The sequence below is a fragment of the Amyelois transitella genome, chromosome 16 (assembly GCF_032362555.1).
Source record: "Amyelois transitella isolate CPQ chromosome 16, ilAmyTran1.1, whole genome shotgun sequence".
Taxonomy (NCBI): Eukaryota; Metazoa; Arthropoda; class Insecta; order Lepidoptera; family Pyralidae; genus Amyelois; species Amyelois transitella.
The window spans coordinates 7,754,194-7,777,760 of record NC_083519.1 but is presented as its reverse complement, the minus strand read 5'-3'; the positions used below and the strand labels follow the sequence as shown (position 1 = coordinate 7,777,760).

The 23,567-nt window shown below is 34.5% G+C and overlaps 1 protein-coding gene across 2 annotated transcripts; it reads left to right on the top strand.

Annotated features, from left to right (window-relative positions):
* The first annotated feature begins 12,064 nt into the window (after positions 1 to 12,064).
* LOC106129628 (cytochrome P450 6B2) lies at positions 12,065 to 23,128 on the top strand. Of its 2 annotated transcripts, XR_009657187.1 has the most exons (10): positions 12,065 to 12,669; positions 13,315 to 13,513; positions 15,055 to 15,312; positions 16,045 to 16,163; positions 16,431 to 16,544; positions 18,968 to 19,183; positions 19,732 to 19,871; positions 20,615 to 20,714; positions 21,350 to 22,498; positions 22,755 to 23,128. XR_009657187.1 is itself a non-coding variant. In XM_013328230.2 (9 exons), exons 1-9 carry the CDS (start codon positions 12,378 to 12,380, stop codon positions 21,547 to 21,549), a joined length of 1,638 nt encoding a protein of 545 aa, XP_013183684.2. In that variant the 5' UTR covers positions 12,065 to 12,377; the 3' UTR covers positions 21,550 to 22,747. The 2 variants fall into 2 exon arrangements, 1 of the variants encoding a protein (XP_013183684.2); XM_013328230.2 differs by lacking the exon at positions 22,755 to 23,128 and having other exon boundaries at positions 21,350 to 22,747.
* Positions 23,129 to 23,567: the final 439 nt, after the last annotated feature.

The window sequence follows — 23,567 nt, the reverse complement described above, 5'->3', positions numbered from 1 at the left end:
AGCAACCTTTTTCTAGATCAGGCATTTTAAAGATGTTACGTTTTTCTAATGAGCTGTTATCACGTAACTCCTTGTTTATTAAATTTTCCAAGTCTTCATTATGAATATTCATCATTTCTTTCTCCAGTTCTTCAAACATTTCAGTTTTACTAGAAAGAACTTTTTCCGAATTATTAATATCATTTTTGTCCTTCGGTGGACTAATATTATTAGTTTGGACATCGATTAGATTTTGTTTATTTATATATTTGGAATTACCTTGTGTCGTTTCAATAGCAGGACGAGCTACAATATTTATTTGTTTAATTATATTAACTTTTTTTCTATCCGATGTATTCGATTTTCCAGATGTGTGAGAAAAGGTAGAATGAAAGCTTATATTCGCATCAGTTTCGGGAGGCGGAGGGGGTGGTGGAGGTGGTGGAGGTAATAGATAAGGCCAATATGCATTATAATTATTGGTGCATCCGAGGTATGGTGAGACAGGGACAGAATTTGGATAAATATTATTGGCATACATATATTTAGGATAGTTTCCTACGCTCAGTACTTGCGTGCCATCGGGTCTTAGCATTGACCGCACTAACTGTCGAGGCTGAGGTCCATATGATAAGATACAGCAACTTTGTCTTTGACATCCAGGTAAAATATTTTGAGAAATATTTGAATTTTTGTACGCAGTAATGTGACGAACATTCTGCGGAAATCCTTTAAGATTATTTTCATAACCCGAAGACGAAGAAAATTTCTTTCCGTTACTTATGTCATCACTGACTGACGTTTCTTTACATTGAGAAGGAACCATTCGATTTGGTGCATATTGTATTTTATTTGCTTTTATCGAACTGTCTGTATGTAGAGAGGATGATATTTTTGAATCAACAAGAGAAACATTATTGTGAAATGTGTCCCTGGCCGCATAACGTAAATTAGGTTGACCTAAATTATAATTTTTTAGCAATGAATTATTTCTTTGTAAACAATGTTTTGGTTTATCTAGCTTATTAATCATAGGTTGCAAATTAGAAATACTTCCTGTATAAGGTCTGATACGAGTTTTCGATAATGTTAGAGGCCGTTTATCAACGGACTCAACAGTCTTATTAGGCTCTTGTACAATAGCGGAACCAACTTTCTGGAAAATATGGACCCGTTTTGAAGCAAGACTAGGGTTTTGGGAAAAATTTTGAGGAAGAATCAGGTTGTTTCCCCATGACAAATGCTTTTGTTGAAAAATGTTTTGGTTTACAAAGCTAGTTTTAGGTATTCTTAGGTTATTTGATTGGCCATGTGATGCCGAATCACTAGCGTTTGCCACCTGTTGGACTTCATGTTTCCGCCTATCAATAATATTTTTGTATAATCCTTCATCAAGTTTTGGATTTTTTATGAGTTCGATATTCGATTTATCATTTTCCGATTGCAAAACTGTAGCACTTAAATTTTTATCATTTTCGATGGTTTCGGGACGAAAAATATTTAGAGTGTCATTTTTACCCGAAGTAGGTGTTATCTTTTCTTCCACAGACAATACATTCGACGTCATTTTATCAATACTAATAACTTGTCCATTTTTTGCTATATTAGTTTTCCCAATCACGGTTGTATTGCTGTTTATATTATTATTAAATTGTAAAGTTGTTTCTTTCTGTTTGGTCGATTTTGAAACTGTCGATATTTTTTCGGCCACTACATCGTTCTCCATATCACTCACTTTTTCAGACGACGATTGATTATTTCTCCTTGGACTATTAATTCTGTTAGGTTTAAATCTATTATCCATGAAATCTTTAGGCTGAGTAATCACCAAAGTCGATATGTCATGTCTGTCTTTATTAAACTTTTTAGATTTTTTTGGGGGAGTACAAGGAAAAACGGGCGATAAAGGGCCATTGCTTATATTATTTTCGTTTAATTTCTTTCCTACCACATTTATTTTTCTCTGTATATTTTGTTCCGAATTGTCTATTACACATTTGTGGATATTATCTTCTTTTCTTACAGCTTCGTTACTTGGGAAACTTTGGTCTTTTTCTGTCTTCCTTTTAATATTAACCATCGATGCTATTTCACATTTCATTTCATATTTACCGCCAGGCAGGTTGTGTTTCACTCCTAAAATTAACTGTCCTCCTTGATCATCGTTATTCCTGAGATTATTTTTAGTAGATGATGTTTCTTCATCCGACAAAATTGTTGTCGCTCTAATAGAATTCGTATAATCTGCCGAATCATTTTGTGTGCTTTGATTCTTTTCGTTTATGATTTCATCAATTTCTTTATTAATGTCATGTTTAAAATCTTCATTATTTGATTGTGATTCGTCACTTTCACTATCAATTTGTAAAACTTCAAATGTTTGGGACACTTTCATTCCTACTAAACCTTTATTTTTCTTAAAGTCTACGTTCTTAATTTGTCCATTAATATTGACCGTACGCCGTATCTCAACACCATTAGAAGTCATCCGATTGATATGATTTTCTATTGTTTCATCTTTTGTGGTGTAATTTCCAAGCGAATCAATTCCAATGCCTTTTAAAACTTGTGGGCTTACCTTTTTATAATCCACCAGTTCAATGCATAGTGGACGACAGTTATTCAAAAGCTTGATATTTTTGTCGTTGTTGAAAAATGTGATCGGCACATACGATCTTTGAAGGTATGAAGAAAACCCTTCTGATTCAGGCGAACGTGTGCTATCACCATCTACAACAATAATAAATTTGTCAGTTAATAGTTAAATCAATGTATAAAATGATTATTTTATGAAGTCTTTTTTTAAATCAGTTTTTGGAGCATAGAATTATTCTGTCACCCAGAAAAATATCTGAAAGATATTAAAATATATCACACAACTTAATCACTTATTGAAAAGTGTTAATCAAAAAACACTCATGCACTCAATTAAATCCTTATATGTAGGTAAGTAAGTACATACATGTTGAATGCTATGCAAATATAAATTTATCAGTCAGCTTTTTCAGTGAATTTTTACCGCGAACGAAGTCGCAAGCATTAGCTAGTAAATAATAAAATAAATATTATTGGTCCATTGCTCAGATTACCTGATGGTATGAGCTGGATCAGGTCTTCCAAATATTCATCTTCAGGGTCATTGAATGAAGTCATTTTACCCTGATCTGTAACAAAACAATTTAATAAGTATAGCGTATCAGCGATAGAGACGTGATTATATGTATATGTATTACATATAATCACGTCTCTATCGCTGATGAAGTAAACAGAGCCAATCTGACTTAACTGATTAGCTGAGACCATAGATCTTTTCTTTTTCTGTTCATTGTGTGAGTTCACAATGACGGCATTGTTTATTCAAAGCTACAATTAAGATAATTTTTAATTTATTATTATATTTTTATATTTACTGGTTTATCACATTGGTTTTTAACTGTAAAGATTGACTTAGTTTTGGATAAATAGCAATAACAACTGAAAGTTCACATTGAGCTATATTAAGCCATATGGCTTTAATGTTGAAATTGAGAAATTTTATTATTCAATAAGTTAAAAAAACTAATCTGAAAATGCTAACTAGTATCTCTCTCCCTCAATTTGGGATTGGTTAACATTTTAAACTTTTGTTATATTTTACACACCAATATTCAATGAATACAATAACTTAATATTATATTAAAAATAAGTTCTCTCTCTTATCATGTTAATTACCTACTAGTCTCATTTTCATCTGTATCAAATGAACATACATCTTTAGATAGATGAAATAACAGACAGTGTAAAAATATCAAAGGAAAAAATAACAAAAATAGTTAATATTTAGTTCCTGAATTTTATCAAACATAGGTAATTGAAATTAAAAAAGTAATATCTTATTAATTTCACAATTGTCAGTAAATAATAATAAAATAAATTATTTTGTATTTTAAAATGTTGTAAAAAGAGAAGTTATTAAAATAAAAAATTTAATTAGACCATTGATTTATCTGCAAAGCCTTTTTTAAGAATCTAGTTATTTATTTAACCAACAGTGAATTTTTTGGCTTTAATTTATAGTTATGTTCACTTTTATAATTTTGTTATTTAGTAATTATAGTAATTAAGTATATCAATGTTATAAATTTAAGTCAAATAGGAAGATAATACTTTATTTATAAAAGAGTAAAGCTATATATTTTGCATAAAATAATAACTACTTATTGAAGCATCTACTTTTGAATGCTTGATATAATACTGTTTTTTAAGAAGAAAGTTCTGTCATTTTCTTATCAGGTAGCTAACCTATTATGATTATTTGTGAGTTAAATTTAATAGAAATTTTTCAATAAATTAAATATAAAAAGGCGTAACATAATGGCAGTATATACCCTATAAAGATTTATTATTTTTCATCCCATTTTTTACATTTGTAAGTCTGGTCATAATGGAAAACAAACTTTTTTTTCCTTTTTTTTTTTCTTTTGCCCTGTGGTGGATGTTTATCAATTTATATATACAAGCACACTAGTTAAGAGGTGAAAGTTGTAGAAGAATGGGTAACACAATACGTTTGTTACCTATATATTAATTAGTGTTAGGAGGGAAAATAGATATTATAAAGCACACAAAATAATGTAAGAATCTGTATTAACCCAAGAAACTTATGTATAACATATCTAAATAGAAAACATACAGAGGAGTGTTAGGTGGCCATACTTAAAAACTGATTAATCTATATAATTATTGGTTTAGGGAATCTGACATTTGCATGCATGCCTGTAGGCAGGAAGCAGTGAGTAAAACAAATTGTAACACCATTTTAACCTGTTTTCACAAATTAAAGTATATTGATTGATTAATTGATTCATAGATCATTTTAAAGGATTGATCAAGAGTACATAAAGCCTTGCAAGAAAAATTTAGTCTTTGTTAATAGGTACTTGGTATAAGTTGAAAGCAAAGACAAGGTATATATATATATTAGACAGATAAAAAAGGCAAGCTTTCATTCCCAGACTGCACAGGATATACATTACATTACAGCAGACCATTTTTGTCAGTTAATATGCATTGTGCAACTGGACAACATAAAATAATACAGTACTTACAAATAATATTGTCTAGAAAGAAAAGAAATACTTTTAATTATTCATAATAATAAGTAATACAACATTATAACATTTATCTATATATCACTTTAAAATATTTTTGTACTCACTGACCTCAAAATTTATATGCTTTAGGTCATTCATGTATTAATTTGATCATTAGTATAGGTACCCTCAAATTTACAGTAAACTCTCATAACTTGCATGCTTCCACATAAAACCTTCACAGGAAAGATTAAAATAATGATTGTTTTTGTTTTGATACAGATTTCAAACATTGAATAAACAATAGTAATTAATACCATTTAATACCACGCTTTTCTGCGCCAGTCGTATTAACAGGAATTTCCTTCTAAAGTTGTTTTAAGGCAGAACTAAATTCAGACCTAATTAAGTGTCTTGCTAGTAATATATTTATATAAAACTATTATATAATATACAACAATATTATATATACAATAATATATAATATTATATGTACAATAAAATAAAAGGCAAACAGACAATTTTAGCGACAGACTAAAAACCGAGAAATCTCTTCCAGGTTTTTCAGTATTGTTAAAATAATAACTCATGTAAAGATTACTCACATAAGGTATAGTGTTTTAAGATAAAATTTCTAATTTTTTTTTTTGTTATACCATATGTAACAATAATATTTAACATGAAACTAATTTTCCTTACTTACCTTTTTCAGTTTTGCTAAGGTGTAACATTTTTAATAAACTTAAAATTGTTAGCCATGCAAACATACATTAGAAAATTCATGAAATTTTCGGCTATGTATGCGCAGTACATATGTTTGTAAACCACAATTTTAATTTTCCATTTAAATCTGCAACATTCAAATTCAAAGATTTTCCGCTACGGAAAACCCACAGAGAAAAACAAAATTAAGCTGTCGCTGTCACTGTCAAACTCTGTCAACAAAAATCAAATGATATTTCCATTTCTGCCATATCCGCTGTGTTGTCTTTTTACAGCATTTCTAAGCAAAGATAAACTATATCATAAAGCTGCTTCTTAATATATAAGTAGGAGGTAGGTACGTTCAAACACTAAAATTGATTAATCGTTTGACGATTATTTATTATAATTGCAAGGCGTAGGTATTGCAACACACAATACGTAGAAACCATACCATAAATTATAAGAATTTCTTAAATAGTTCCACAGGCCTATGCCCTCTTCACCATGCACATAAAAACGTGTGTTCAGCAAGCTATAATTCAGTTTAGCGTCAATAATAGGTAAAATACAATATGTTCTTTCTTTGACTGAAACTAGGGATATTCAAATAACACCTAGGTACATAAAGGTGAAACGGGTAACGTCTACACCTACAATATTGCTTTCAAACTACCTAGGAACTAGACACAGGGTTGTAAACAAACGCACAGTCTTTTATCTAAACATGCGGCATTGACGGCGTCAGATTGTAATTACGATAAGCAATGTCTCTGGCAAGTGACGTGAATGCGCGGAACGGAACGGCGAAAAAAAAGCGGGCTGTTTATTTTTTGGCGCGTCCCCTTTGCCGCATAATGAGGAAAGTCTTTATAAAATGCACGTGAATTGAGGCAATAATGTATTTACTGATATGTGTATAAGTAATTATGGTTGCATCCGGCTAAACCGAACATGGTCAATTAAAAAAATTCTTAACAATACAGTGTGTCCGGCATTGTGCCCAAATGTTAGTGTAAAGGCCAGAAGCCAAACTCAATTCTGTGCAGCCATTACTAACATAGCTTTAAGTTTACTAACAAATTATGAGTCCTGGTTACTTAAATAAATACTATTTCATTCATTCATTCATTACTTTTGGCGAGTCAAAAAACTATTTGCTGTCCCGTTTCACTTCATATCAAAAGCACGACAGCGGTAGTTTTTCGCGCGATTTAAACGGCGTCGTGCGTGCTATGCTGCGGTGGCTGGCAACCGTGTATGTCTTCTGTGCGTAATGAATGATTAGGTGTAATTACAAATAAAATTGGTTGTTGTTATTATTGCTTTCTAGCTCGGACACGTGAATTTGTCGAACTATTAGATATATTTTATTCATCAAATCTATAAAACATATATAGTAGGTACTTACGTAATTCGACCCAGGTTAGGGTTCCATAGTAAGCAAGCAAGTTTCACCATGTCTTGGCAAATTTAACTTTAACGGAGAAACTATTATCAAAAATTTTACAAGTACATACTTACATACCTAAACTTCGCGTTTGTCGATAATGAAATCTACTTGAAAACCAAAAGGATATCGTTAAAAGTAACTGAGGCAAATAAGAATATTCGCTTAGACCTACAATCTAGAATACCTATCGATGTTTATGTAAACATGCATATTTCAAATAAGTACTTATTATTAATTTATTTTACTTTAAGTAGGTACTTACACAAATACCTACCTCAAGTTATTCCGGGGAATCCAAACAAGCAATTTCCAATGAATCCACTAAGAAACTAGTCAAAAGATACCGAAATGCCTGTTTTCAGTATTGCAATACCTACTTGCGTATAAAGTTAAAACCACACACCTAATTAAGTTAAACGTCTCACAAGCGTCCCGAAAAACAACTAACATGTAAAACATTGCCACGAAGTTTAAGTAGGCACCAGCCGACCCGACCCGAGCTTGGCCTATTATAAAAAATAAACATGGTTCCAATTCATTTGTAGGGTTCTACTCGTATCTGTAGCCAAAACAAGTGGCAAATAACGTAACTCATACTTAGTTTCGATGTCACAGCTGGATACAAACAGCCCGTATAATTGGAGACGGATTGTTGGAAGGTATGATTTTGAAAATACATACATATGAAATCACTACTTTATCTCTTACGGGGTATACAGAGCCAACAGTCTCAAAAAGGCTGAGACCCCAGTTTTCACATCATACAAAATTACGTAAGTATTTTCAATACTTACAAAAAAATATTGCATGCTTGAAGGGGCAAACTGTTGATACTGTTATATGTATTTCCATCTACATGTCTACACAGTTATGCAATAAATATTTTGAGTTTGAGCAGAGCAGCGGGCGAAGATTTGCAGACACCAGGAACTATAAACGAGAGATGCGATTTATATAGGTATAATATAATAATAGGTATAAGCATAAGTATGTATTTATTATTAACACAGTACTAATGAACAAACAAAAAATCAGTTAATCGAAAATTATCAGAAGATTTCGTGGGAAGAATAAACAATTCATTACAAAATTTGTTATCAATCTAATGTAGGTTTTATTTTGTTGTCGGCCTCTGGGAAGTAATGGTGATAGTACTTCTGGTATGTTTGTTATTTAAGCCATAAGGTTCTAAGTTCAATCTACACCCTGGCTTTTGTATATTGCAATAAACTAAGTTTGTTTGTTACCTCTTCACGCGTTACTTCTAAAGCAATCTTCATGAAATTTTACATATATATAAATAAGAGTTTGCAGAAGTACATATGGTACTTTTCATCCCAGTAAAAACTAAAGCTTTCGTCGGATTTTCCAAAAACCTGTATTCTTTTGTAATAGGTACGTGGCGCTAAATACGCGTGAAGTAATTTTAAGGAAAACAACGTCGGTGTATAATAATAAACTTATTAAATAGCTATTTCAAATTTTACATAGTGGAATCTGCCTCAGACGGCGAGCAGACAAGTAATCGCTCAATACAATTCAACGTGCTTATTTATAAGTAGGTAAATCATTATATTCAATAACAAATTTAGAACTATTTATTAAAAGTGCAAATATTCGTATGTTCGTATGTTGTATACGTATTTTGATTGTAACGAATAAACATACCTACGACGCAGGATATAGGTACACGTAATAACATGAATGAATAAACATAAGATTTTGGGATAGGAATAGAATAATCCTTCAAGAAACTACCTGCGACAACGTGACCGGGTCAAAAGTAAAAGCGCTGTACCTAGATATTCTTTTATAGCTAATTAATATAATCTATTAAGACCACTTAAACGAAATAAATTTCAACCAAACACTATAATAAAATTAATATATGTATATCCTACTTCAGACCTGTCTCCAAACTACTCATTCGGATAATTTGGTCGCAGTCAATAAATTATTTTTTCTCAGTCCTCTTAACTCCCATTGTTGCAATTGCAACTAATCGCTGGTGAAATGCCTTTAATGTGACTTACAATAATTGTTATATTTATTTTACAACTTATATATTTTTTTCTATTGGATTGACTTGAGCGGTTATTTCGTTCACATCGATAACTCATTTGCTGTTTCTTCTCTCAATGTAAATCTTGAAAGTCACGTAGATACTACTTTTTTTATAAAATGAAAAAATATCAAAGACTTGAAATACGCACCTTCCTGTTACATTTTATGCTAATACTATGAGTATGAACCGTTTCAAAGAGCGTTCCGTTCCGTTTCTTGGAAGGAGTCACCTCAAGGGGGTTAAGTGCTTTGGGACAATTCACAAAAATATTAGATATAATTTCAATTTTATTTATTGAAATGTAAAATAACGTGAAAAAGATTTTTTGAAAATTGAGTTTGATTTTTTATATCTTCCAGGAAGTATGTTTATATTATATGTATGTACCTAAGTAAGTACTCTTCATCTTACCTTAGCCACACGAGAGTTCGCAGAATCCGCCGAGACAAACAATAACGTAACTCGATCCACCTGCAGTACAAATTACTGCTAATCACCTTCAAACGCCAAGGAGTAATGGAAGTATGGAACCTGACACTTCACCTTATAAGTAGTACCTTTTCGTTAAAAGTGCAAGCAAGCATTATAACTGTTTATGACATAGTTACAATTGGGAATGCATATCTGGGAATGCATATTTTGCACTATGTGTGGCGTTTGGTAAACTTGCACATACTTAGGTATACCTACTTAGTTACGTCTTATTACAAAAGTAAATTTAAGATATTTAATGACTTATTGAGTATTACATAATGTTCTTTTTAGGGTTTAAAGGTTATCCCTTAGGATACGCATAATTGCCGCGGCAAAGGCCGACAGACGGCCCAAAAGGTCATAGATTATTGATTTATATCCGTTATACTTATATACGTAGACCAACCTACTCTCATATCGTTAAGCTCGTAAACTTTGTTGATAATATTAATTTGACATTATCTAACTCATAACTTACAAAACAAATGCTACTTCTTATTGTTTGTTCTATATTTTTAGTAGGTAAGTACCTACAAAAGAGCCGCCTGATAAGTAACTTATCATTAATTGTTCGAATCCATATCCATACTATTAAATTAAATTACTAAATTCACTTAAAAGGTCAACAGGTTTTATACATATGAATATATATCACGTCTTTATCCGTTACGGGTAAATAGATAAAATAGTCTCGGAAAGACTTGAAAGATAAGTACGGTAATATCTGGTTATCAAAGATCAGCTTCGAACGTGGATGTCACGTTATGGCCATGTAGGTACTAGATGGCCATGTAGATGTACATCTACATGGCTTACTGGTGGAATTGAACAGATAATGACAGGTTGCTACCCCATTGCCCAAAATTAAAAATAATCCCAATTCTTTTGAACAGAACAGGTTGATTGATTTCCCATATATATGTACATACATATAATCACGTTTATATCCTTTGCGGGGTAGACAGAGCCAACAGTCTTGAAAAGAACAAGAGGCGAATTGAGATTAAAAAAGTGTTTCACCAGTCCGGATCGGATTAAGATCGGACGTGGTGCGAAACCGCTCTTACTCGCTTAATCCATCGGAAAGCGACGAAGAAGACATATTGTAAACTGCCCAGAACTACACGGCAATGGTTTTATAAAATTTTCATAAAACTTTTTTATTTTAATTCTGGACGTCGTGGTTCTCTAACTTCAGGTCAAAAGTACCCGAAACCGGTGAACTTGTATGAAGGAATAATGATTGCGGATGAAGCAAAGAAGTACCTATGCAGGGATCGTGGCAAGTGGAAAGTTGTAGTCTCTGCCTGCCCCTCCGGAAAAGCGGCGTGTATTTTGTATGTATGTATATGCTTTAAAAAAATATTAGCATTTGTGATATTCGTAATGACTTGATTCGCACGAGTAAAATTACCTAATCGAATATGGTAACCATTCTTGGAATGTGATTCTTATGTGTGAATTATGATGTAACAAATCAGTATCCTGGAAACTTTTTTATCCCTTACGGGGTAGGCAAATTCCACGGGAAAGAGGTGGTACTATTACATTTCGTAAATATACTACTCCTTGGAAAGGTAGCGTGTAGGATGTGAAACAACTATTCTTTCAAAAGCGTTGGTGATCTAGTTGTAAAGTGGTCCAACTCGAAAGCGTATCCGTTCCGCGATTCCCGGGTTCGAATCATAATAATTTAATGGTCGTTAGGCTACCGGTACTATAATGTAGGTTAAGATTATCAACGCTTGATATAATATAATTCATCGGTTTAGATGATGGCCTCTGCTGACCGGTGATATAATCAAAGCGCATTGTCTTTGCGCACAGGGCCGAACTCAGATTTGTTTTAAAATTTCAACAAAAATTATCTGTTCATGTAAGTATTTAACATTCTATGGTAAAAAAAATAAATACACAGTAGTCGGAACACTAAACTTATATTTTTTGTAAATTTCCCTACATTTTCCATTTGATGCCTAATAGTATCTTAAAATTAATTCAAAAGTGGTTAGTCGCTAATAATAGTAAGTAGAAACGAAACTTTTTGTTATAATTAGAATAAGAGTATGATAAAGGACAGAACACACCAATGGGCATAAAACAGATAACATCTTAATTTATTTTAAACCGGTTGCTTCTTGATAAAATTATCATTTCGATCACTTCAATAGATGCTTAGGAATCCTTGCGAAACCAAGGACAATACTTTCAAATCCCTTAATGTCAACGACTTTAAATGTCTGTGAATAGTATTGAATTTGATTATTACGATAACGTTGCGTCTATCCGTCAGCACGATCGGTTGCGGCTGCGGCCCTGTCATAGACTTTCCCTGTTACAGCATCACATTGCGCGCGAGAATTCTAGTTAACGCATTCGGTCTCTACGCGCAACCGGCCGGCATCATAGCCAATACTAGATACTAAAACAAAAAATTATATTCTAGTGCAGCCAACCAGTGTGTACTCATTTAAAAAAGTGTGTTGTGCGCCAAGTTTGAAATTTGCAATTCGAAATTTATAAAAATATGGTGATGTCAAATAATATTCCCGGCAATTTGTATAAAAATGAATTGGGGAATTAAAAACAAAAGTGATATTTTGTAAAACGAAATCATGCTTAACACGTGACAATGTACGGATTCAAAAAGCCCTTGGTCTTGTTGTTTTTCATCTTATCGTATGCCATCCGGTATTGCACCTTCGGTAATGATGCGTTATGGCTTATTTTCGCTTCACTTTTAACCTTGACTGTTCTTCTGGCCCTTGGTACTTATGACCATGACTATTGGTCAAACAGGGGTGTATTTTCACCCCCCGCTTGGCCCTTCGTGGGCCACATCTGGTCGTCTATTACATTTAAAGAACAAGCAGGCCTGTGCTACAAAAGAATTTATGATGCCCACAAAGACAAAAGAATTTTGGGTAAGTATTTTTAAAGATAGTTCTCTAAACACACTTTCTTAAAATCTGTATTTTTTATGGTTTTAATAATTTTTGTATAGATGAGTGCAAATGTTGTTAGATTGTTGATTTCCGTATTTGAGAATAGTATTATTGGTAACCAACCCCGTTTTCTAATCTCCTGGTGTTTGCTTGTTTTTCATGATATGTAGGAATTCCATCCTTTGTGGTACCCGAGACACTCACAGCCAAATGGCAGTAATGAGTCGAACTGCAAGATGTTATTGAACTTACATAATTCAGAATAACCCGGCTGACCTGCAGAAACCGTCTGATATAACCAAATGTGATCAAAATAACGGGAGATTTCGACTACGTTTCTGATGCTGGGATATTTTCAATTAATCTGCTCTTTTCCGTAAGAATCAAGGAATTTTGCGATAGGGGGCAACCCTAGTCGTGAAGTTTTCTAGCGATTTGTTATAGATAATCACGTCTTATATATCCCTTACGGAGTAGACAGAGCCAGCGGTCTCAGAAAGGCTGAAGGGCCACGTTCAGCTAATTTGCAAAATAGTGGAATTGAAATTCAGTTCAACATCCTATAGCAAAAAGAATCTCAAGTTTATTACGTTTTAACGATTTAGGGCCTTTTAAAAATTTCAGGCACCCATCAGTTTTACGTACGAACCCTCCTGGTATGCGACCCTGAGCTGATAAGGAAGATCTGCGTCAACGACTTTCAACACTTTGTGGACAGAGGGATGTACTTCAACAGAGAAGTGGACCCTTTGGCCGAGTCCGTGCTGTATCTTAGAGGGGGGGAGTGGAAAAAACTGAGGGCCAAGATATCACCATTATTCTCGTGAGTAGAAAATATTTTTCTAAAAACTCATAAAACGTAAAAGTCATAAAACTTCAAGGCATTTAGCTTTTAATAAGATGAAATTGAGATTCAAAGGTCCATCGCTTAAAAGAAGAGCCTAAGTTTATAAGCCTTGGTATGCCTGACGTTTGAAATATTCGTGGGAACAGAAACAGCTGGCATCTGATCAGATCATCCAAAAAGAGTAACCAAAGAAAAAGTAGCCAGTAAGGTTACATTTTCAGGTGCCACAGGATACAAACATTTTAAGTAGATACAGTCGCCTGCAGAAAAACATTGACCCCTAATCATACAAACCGAAACCATGTGGGAATCTAATTTCTCTCACGAGTGTACATAAAATGTCTCTATAGTTGCATCACCATGACCACTAATTTTTCAAGTCAAGGGCACCTTTAATTAAATTCTATGTATTCGAGTCAATGCCACCTTCTACCTTCTAATATATTCAAATTTTACAACTTATTTTACTATATCACCTGTCAAAACAATAAACTGAACTCTTGCGTTAAGTATTTGATTGGTTTGCTGAATGATAACGTACAGACTAAACGACAGAGCTGAAAGTAAGCATAAATGTTCCTTGAGAATTGTAGAGCAGGGAAAAAAAGAGGATTTCCCAAAATTTCCATCAGAACGAAAACTAATGGATTTTTAGATTGACGCGGAGCTGGCAAAGTAATTTGTAGCTTTTACATGATTTACGGTATCTCTGGAGCAGCGCAAGGTACTAAGAGGAGATCCTGGATTAGGTAGATCAGGTTTTGACATGAAACGACTCCCGTCTAACCTCGGCAATCTTTACAAAGAAACCTAGCCCACATGGATCATGGCTACACATCCGGTTGCTAGAATGTTCAGGTTTCTTCACGATGTGTTAAATTATCTCATCGTAGGACTTTCAGAGCATCGGTTTGCAACTTGTAAATAATTTTACGCGAGCACAAAAGAGAAACGCACATAATTTTGCAACAACAATGGAAATGGACATTACAAATGAGCTACAAAGCAATAAATAAAGCAAATGGATTTCCGATCTAAGCAAACTAGGCGTCCGATGCTTATTATGTTACCAAATCAGCGCGCCAGGGCACGCCATCCAATAACAGAAATCTAATCAGGAGATATGAATGCATGAGACTAATACTACATTGAAAGTCATAGGCATCAGAATAGTAAGTTATTATTTAGATCTGCCCTGAAAATCTTCTTTACCACTTCTTGTCTACAGAAAAACGTTTAGAAATAATTAAAAAAATATATTTCCAAAGAAATCTCATCCAGCAGACGATAAAGGAGACATGAAGAAAATGTGAAAGCGGTCGAAAAAATATTTACAAGCATAGCCACGATTTACCACCACAATAATTTTTAATTGCCTGCGTCTTATATCCGATCCTATTTGAGAAATCCTCTTAAGATCCTATTTGAGTTAAATGCCGTCGACTGCATGCCTACTTTTCGCTTATAAGCTTATATCACATTAGCTGTTTTTTCTAAACAAATTATTAATTTTCCAGGCCAAACAAACTGCGAGGCATGTACCCACTCATCGAAACCACCGCTGACGACTTCGTCGCCAAGATAAAGAATCTTCTCGAAGGGTTTCAAAATGGTGGCGTTTTCAAATGCGAAAAGTTAGCAGGCGGGTTTACCGCAGACGCCATAGTTCCTTGCGCCTTCGGAGTCAAGAGTCACGTGATGCATAATGATCATGATCCCTTTGCAGTGGCTCTCCACGCATTTTACGAGCTATCCCCGTCTAATATACTGCAGAAGTACGTATTTTTATGATGAGTTTTAGAATTAATTAGGAAACAGCAGCTGCTGTTGCGGTCTTTAATAATTTAATTAAAATATTTTTTATCTGCCAAAAAAACTTATCCAACCTATCCTGTGTACCTACTTCAATTATTCAACACAGTTAAGGTTATGATATTAATTGTCTTTATTTTTCTTAAGTCAGTACCTACTTAGATAACAATTTATTCTTGCCATAATTTCCTCTGAATACCAACACTAGTTTCTAATAACACAAAGTCTTAAAACATTTCATCATAGTCAGAAAATTCGTAAAATAACCCATTTTCTTCCACATTTATGGTATTGTATAGTACTTACCTACAATGTTAATAGAAACTGTCAACAATCAGAATTTTCTGCTTTTTGGGCATCCATTGGCTCAGGTAAAAACTTAACAAGAAGTAGGCCACAAGACTTGCTTTTCCTTACAAAATAATAATGTAGGTACTTACATGGTCTTATCAGACTTTTTCCATAAGATTTCTATCCAGACCCCGGGGAGTTAAAGTTTACTTAACATATGTTTTATCTCCCTCTTTTTTATCTTTGAGTTAATCCGAATATTTAAAAAGAGACAAAATATGTATAAGACATAATGCTTTATCAATATCCGTGCGTGAATTAGAAGCAGCATGCGTGGCATCGATACAAAGTAATAGACCAAATATTTATTTAGTTTCTCTTTCTCCTTTGCTCTCCTTTTACAGGACCATGCTTCACTTCTGGCCGAAGTTTGCGATGTTTTTCCGGATGAGAAATATACCAAAGAAAACCCAAGACTTCTTCTACGACGTAGTTACCAACGTTCTGAGGTCAAGGGAAAGAGGTCTGTTAACCGGTTTGTTTGTTTTGAAAGAGTCATTGGACAACCATGGTTTTATGTCTAATAGCCGACAACTTATGAAATGTACAGTCAACAACATAAATATAATAAACTTAATCAAAACAAAATAATGCGTAACAATTAAATTTGAGAAATGTATAGCTATCTATAATATCATACTGCATATAATCAAGCCTAAAAGACCACACTCAGCTAAACTAGAATTTGCTTATATATTTTTTTTATTCTTGTTCATAATTTTGGTGTCAGGAGAGCTGGAGAAGAGAGGCGACTTCATCGACATGATGATGGCGTTGCGACAAGACGACAACAACAACAACAGCAGCAATAACAAAACTATTGAAAAGGACGACACCCAGATCAGTAAGTCTTTTTTTAGTAGAAAAATACCAAAATGTTTATTTATATTTTGGTAATTTTCTACTAAAAAAATATATATTTACACGAGGTTTATTTACGAACAAGGCATACTCCTATAATCTTATGTGTTCTCCCTTTTTTACTTGAAAAGTTATAAAAAGAGAGCCCTGGCATTAGTCCCGGTTATATCCTCCACCTCTCCGGAGAGGAGCCCGGGGTGCGCGTCTTGACGACGATCCTTGACCACAATTATTAAAGTCAGTTTTTTTTTAATAAAGCGTCCCCATATGACCTATCATAACTCGGAAAAGGTTCAGGTTTTCAAAGAAAATGCTGCAGTGCAGTTTGTTACCGCTTCTTCTGCACTGACGCCTTGGAAGCGGCAGTAAACTTTGTTGTAAGTAATTTATTTGACGTCAACCAATGTTGTTAAACCATTCATTTTGACAATTATTAAACGATATGAAGTATCCTATATCTAATAATGAATTAAAATGTTGAATTTTGAATTTTGTTCGTTAGTTGGATTTGAACCTGTCTCCCTGTGCAGACACCTTGTCTGTTCGACCACGGATGCTCTAATAATTAAATGCATTCTGATGTGTTGCCAATCCATAGCCAAAAATAATGACTATGCTTTGCCAGCATCTCCAGCAATATGAGTTAATTTGTGAGATATAAACTTCGAGTATAAATTATCATGGAAAATCACCATTATCTTATATAGCTATCTACAATACCCAGTGTTTATCATCGGGAAAATTGCAATATTATTGCTAGCAAATGTGCACAATTTACAAAGTGCCGTCACAGCTTATCTTTGTAATCATATCTGTGTGTTTATATTTTACCAGAATTATAATAACATGCAATGTTACCGGAAGCCACGACAATGCAATCTGTTTTGCCAACTCAATATTATAATTTATATTGTTTACACGGATTTAGTAGTTATCTTTTATCTGATTCTGATGGTATGAATTAATTATAAATCTTTTATACCTTAACTATAGCACCAACACGGCTCCGCGCGCGTCAAATTCGCTAATTTTAGTTCCCTAGAAATTTTGGGAACGATCTTTTTGTACAACCCTAGACCACTTAACGATACTTACATGCCAAATGATTGTGGCGCAGACGGAACTTGGGAGGAACATGATCTTAACTCGATCTCGATAGTGTCGCGAGTAAGGACAAAACGGCGGTTTTCGATTTCAAGTAGTTCACTCGAGTTCACTTTTCGATTGGCGCTTCAGTCGTTTTCCAGAGTACCAAATTACTGATTCTCGATGTCGTCTCGATTTTGATCGTATCTCGACCGCGTCATGAGTAACCCGGCAGAACTAACTAAAGGGTGGATGATGACGATGGAAGATTCCCAAAGATTTTACAGTCACGTCTATATCTCTTACGGGATAGTCTTGAGAAGACTGAAAGGCGTGGCCTTTCAGCCTTTTCAAGACTACTTCAAGACTAAGCCATGTCAGACGCCTTTAGGCAGCCTGAAAGTCATGATACCAGAATTGGATGTTGCACACCTAATAAACAAAACAAACTACCCAGAAGGCAACCGGAATCAGATATCTTCTAACACTGACAACCACATAACGATGATTTAAAAAACTCAACCCACACAATCAAAGCGGGTACGTGTTATACAGACTTTCCAAAAATGTCTCACACAATAATCTCAATGTGGGCCATAACCGTCGATGTACTAATAAAAAGCGCAAACATAGAGACATATTCATTTACACACGTCTGAACGATTATGCAAATTAGCTATTGCGTAAATCTCAGCTAGCATTTTGTGTTTTGTAAGATCAGGCAAATGGAAAGACAAAACGTCTATTTATTTAGTATTGCCTAATTGCGCCTTTCTAATTAAAATTATGGTTTTAGTCCGTGTAGTTTTTGGCACCAATTAAAAATAAATAGGACCACTCCGTATGTCGGCCTCTGTGGCGCAGCGGTAATACGCTTGTCTGTGACACCGGAGGTCCCGGGTTCAAATACAGGTCAAGGCATGATGAGAAACGAACTTTTTTTAAATTCAAATTCAAATTGAATTTCGATTGGTCTGGGACTTGCATGTTTATCTATATAAGTAGATATTTTTTATAAAATATAGTATCGTTGAGTTAGTATCACATAACACAAGTCTCAAACTTACTTTGAGGCTAACTCAATATGTGTAATTTGTCGTGTATATATTTATTTATCTATCTAAGCATTTATTATGAAATATAGTACCGTTTAATTAGTATCTCGTAACACAAGTTTCAAACCTCGAGGCTAACACAATCTGTGTAAAAAAAAAAAACAAAAGAAAAGAGGATCAAGAATCTCTTTCCGAAGGATGACTTCTCCGCAAGGGATATAGACGTGATTATATATGTATGTATGAATTCTGCTTGGTTTTCCAGCTGACATGATAATATCAGCGAACGCGTTCATCATATTCCTGGGTGGGTTCGAGACCACGTCTTCAACCCTGGCCTTCATGCTGCTGGAGCTAGCTGCCGACCCTCGCGTGCAGGACGCCATGAGGCGGGAAGTGATGGAGGTGCTGACGAGGAACGGCGGACACGTCAGCTACGATCAGCTGCAAGAGCTCACTTATATGGATATGGTTATAAATGGTAAGTTATGTTTGATTCGGGTGCGGGATTGGTTAATTTGCCAGGGCTAAAGTAAAGGTTTTCCACCAAGCTAGGTAACTTCTGGGGAACCGCAACTCAGAGGTTGTATTTATGCTGTAATCCGAAGAAACAGGTTTCCTCATGATTATATCTGACTTCGTAAGACCATTAGTTAGTGAACAACACAGAATCGACTCCATAGGTCATGGACAGACATTCAATCAACGTCTCATTGTGTATCAAGCTTTTATAATCGGGCATAGGGCATATTATTTTCAGTACATATTATATTATTCATAAATATAGTCGTTTTGTCATATAAAACAAAACGACTTTGAGAACAAATTGTATTAGACCATAGAATCAAAGCCTATATTGACATTTTAATCAAAATAATAATATTAATGGATCTTATACTCCAATTAAATAATTTGTTTCTCTCAGTATAAGTTAATACTTACATTATCAAAAGTAATTAGCGCACATTCTCACACCCAAACAAAAAAAAAATCTTTGAAAACCTTTTAAAAACGGAACGTTCCCTTCAGAGACTCTAAGGCTGTACCCGCCCTTCGCCACCATACAGCGACAGTGCACCAAGGACTACACCATCCCCGGGACGAAGGTGGTGGTGGAAGAGGGAACCATCCTCATGTTCCCCACGCTGGCCATCCAGAGGGATGAACAGGTATTGGTCATTTATTTAAAAAAAAATATATAACAACTTTTTATTGTATTAGTGCCGTGTTTTTCCTCGTAATCATAAAAAGAAATTAGCGTCTACCGCCCGTTACGAAACTTTATAGTCAGATTTACCAAGGCGAAACTATCACTCAGTCATCGTCTAGATAATAATTTGATGCTAGTTTAAGCTTGTGTTCGTTAGACTAAAAAATTGCAATAATAAATCAAGGAAATTTTAATCTTATGACAGGTAGCCAACCCATCGCCTCCCTTATAGAAAGAGTTGGCAGGCAACATGAATTCTAGCACTAGACTTATGTATTTTTTCACTGGGTCGCCTTTTACGGAAGGAAGAGATATCCAATAATGCTTCTAACATTTAGTCCGCCTATTGTGCTATTGATTTGTATTTGGTACAATAAAATTTAAATAAACAAGTGACAGGAACTATAAGGCTTCTTAAATTTTGTACAATAAAGTTCTAGCGTCAAGCCAAAAAGCTGAACGTGGCCTATCAGTCTTTGCAAGACTGTCAGCTCTGTCTACTCCGCAAGGGATATAGACTTATGTACAATAAATTTTACAAAAAAAAAAAAAATGTGTTCTTTTTGTGCAATAAAGATATGTTTTGTCTACCCCGCAAGGGATATAGACGTACGACTATATGTATGTACAAAAAATTTTACTAAAATAAAAAAATATATGTGTTCTTTTTGTGCAATAAAGATATGTTTTGTATGCTATCAGTACTTCGAGCAAGCCAGCGCATTCATACCGGAGCGCTGGCGCCGCGCGCCGCCGCCCGGCGTCTTCATGCCGTTCGGAGACGGGCCCCGGTACTGTCTCGGTGAGTATTAACCCGGGGTTTTTAAGTATTTTCCATGGGAATTCCCAAAAATTATTCAATAAATATAATAAATATATACGGGACAAATTACACAGATTGAGTTAGCCTCGAAGTAAGTTCGAAACTTGTGTTACGAGATACTAACTCAACGATACTATATTTTATAATAAAAACTTATATAGATAAACATCCAAGACCCAGGCCAATCATAGAAAGTTCGTTTCTCATCGTGCTCTGGCCGGGATTCGAACCCGGGACCTCCGGTGACACAGACAAGCGCACTACCGCTGCGCCACAGAGGCCGTCAAATTCAATGTTTCATTAAAAAGTTTAACAAACACAAAACAGTAGGTAGGTATTTTAATAGTACCAAATTTTTTCGAAAGGTGTGTGTTTATTAACTTGATAGCCTCCTCAAAATTCGCATAGAAAATATTTAAGAGTTGCTAGAAAGAAACGACGTTACACGGAGAAATACTACTGAATTGTGAACGCTACAAGTACCTACGTCTAAATACTAAAGGTAATATTTATTTATTGCAACACAAACATGACTTAGGAGCTTCGATCAAGTATAAAGAAACGTTGTTTTATACTTGATTTTTTTTTTTACAATTGTACTATATACCTACCAGGTAAACGCTTCGCTATTCTACAAATGAAATGCTGCCTAGTGCGTCTGCTATCGAACTTCTCATTCAGCCCAGCTCCCAACAAGTCGGGCGACATGCTCGCCGAGCGCGCCGAGCCGTTCCCAGCAGACGCCAGGTCTCCCATCACGTTCCACCCTGCTGATTCTACACTGAAAATAAGTCTGCTACCACGAAATACCTGAATTGAATAGTATTGTATAAATTAGTGTATCGTTATTTTACTGCTTTTCCCTTTGTGTGGAAATTATGTAAGTTTTTGATTCATCACATGAATACTTTTAGATGTATCAAGTATTGGCTATTTGAAAAGCAATAAATATTATTTTTGCTTTTTATCTGTCTGATTGTTCGCTCCTCCTTATACAAGTGGAGCCTCATAGATTAATTAAATCGTTATTAATAATACTGTGGTTATAATATAATTATGTGAAAAAAAACGATTTCGGATCAGTTATTCTTTCAAATTTTTTAGTACCGTAAAAATAATAAAACTTAATACATTAAAAAGCCCGTTACCTGATAATTTTCTTGTCTAATTAATTCTTGTGATAGATAAAATAACTTTATATTGATAACATAGAATACCTCTTTTTAATATCAGTCATATAGATATTTTTCGTATTAAATGTTGTGTTCAAACTAATGTATTATTGTGTATACACTGTTATTATTGTGCGGGTAACTTCTGCTAAATGAAGAGTTTTATTTACTCCCTCCTAAACTTTTCTATAAAATAATATACTAGGAAATAATATAATTAAGGAAATCAGTGTTTTCTTTTGAAAGTTGCTAAAGTTCCTTCTTAAAAAGAAGGAATATCTGCAGGCTATATACGTACTTAACATAAATATAAATAATTCTGTGCAAATTTTTGACGGTTTCGTCAGTAACAGCTAATAAATACGCCCGTCTCAGTAACTTAGTACACCGATAATATTGTCAAAGTCTGACAGTAATCCTACTAATAATGCAGGAATGTGAAGCTATAGATTGACTGGTGCATGAAGTTCCAGACTGACATTTAGGGTCCAGTGAGCTTGCTAATCTCGGATTACTTAGTGGCCTGTTCTCAGAATCGCTTCTGAAACGATTAAGTACTGCCGGCACACAGCGTCTGGTTTCAATAGTACTGTAGCGGGAGCGATGATTCGGCTCGACCGCCACCAAAGGGAAGATCTTCCGCCAGGCTAGGTGTTATGCCTGGGGAACCGCGGCTCCGACGATGTTGAGTCGGCGGTTGTATATATAGCTCCAATCCTTGAAATCTCTGAAATCGCGATTTGGGTTCTTCGCTGCTATTGGCTGAGCGTGTCGATTTCTTCGAGATGATTGACAGTTGTTGTGTGATTTGATGTTGTTGACGAGTGGCGTAGAGATGGCGCCACAGTACTGTTAATAATTGTATGGCAGTACTATATAATGAAATTTGAACTTACATATGGGACTATGAATGTACCTAAACGTTTTAATCTGATCAAGAAGATTTTTTTTAACGAGAGTTGGCATAAACTAAAAAAAATTATCAAAAGGCATTCTTCAATTTAACTCATAAACATCTCCTGGCACTTGACATTTCGTCCTCGTGAGCTACTTGAGCCCTGAGTTCGCTTATTACATGACAAAAAGTGGCACCAAGCCCTGCTCGCGTAACAATGGCACGCGCGACGCCATTTTTATTGCGCGAAAAACTATCGCTATTTCGTTTTTTAATATGACCTGAAACAGGACAGAGATGAGTTGCTAAGAAGAATCCTAAGTTTATAGGACAAGCTCCAATGAGATTTAATAAACACTTAATTTTATTTTTTTATTTTGAGCCATGTTCCTTTTTTAAAAGCTGTCACTGAAATATTTTTTGTTTAGGCAAAAGGTGTTGTTATATGACTCATAACGTTTCCTACACTCCTAATGCTTCCACTTGATGTCTCGCACTTAAATTTTAACACCGCACTGTTGGCAGCGAGTCATAAAAAGAGGTACCATAAATGTAGCCAGATGTTTTTTGTCATTGGTGATTTTATCTCTGGAGGCGTGTGGCACCAGATGAATAATATTTAAATAAGAAATATTAAGGACGAAAAATAAAGAGACCTATTAAAAAGAAATAATAGAATACCTATTCTTCCTTTGAGAAAAATTACATTACATACATACATATAATTACGTCTCTATCCCTTGCGGGGTAGACGGAACCAGTAGT

Coding starts and splice junctions, on each gene's coding strand:
- LOC106129628 (XM_013328230.2), top strand. CDS start 12,378: ATGTACGGATTCAAAAAGCCCTTGGTCTTGTTGTTTTTCATCTTATCG. Junction 13,514..15,054: donor AAGATATCACCATTATTCTC/GTGAGTAGAAAA, acceptor TTAATTTTCCAG/GCCAAACAAACTGCGAGGCA. Junction 16,545..18,967: donor AAAGGACGACACCCAGATCA/GTAAGTCTTTTT, acceptor TTGGTTTTCCAG/CTGACATGATAATATCAGCG.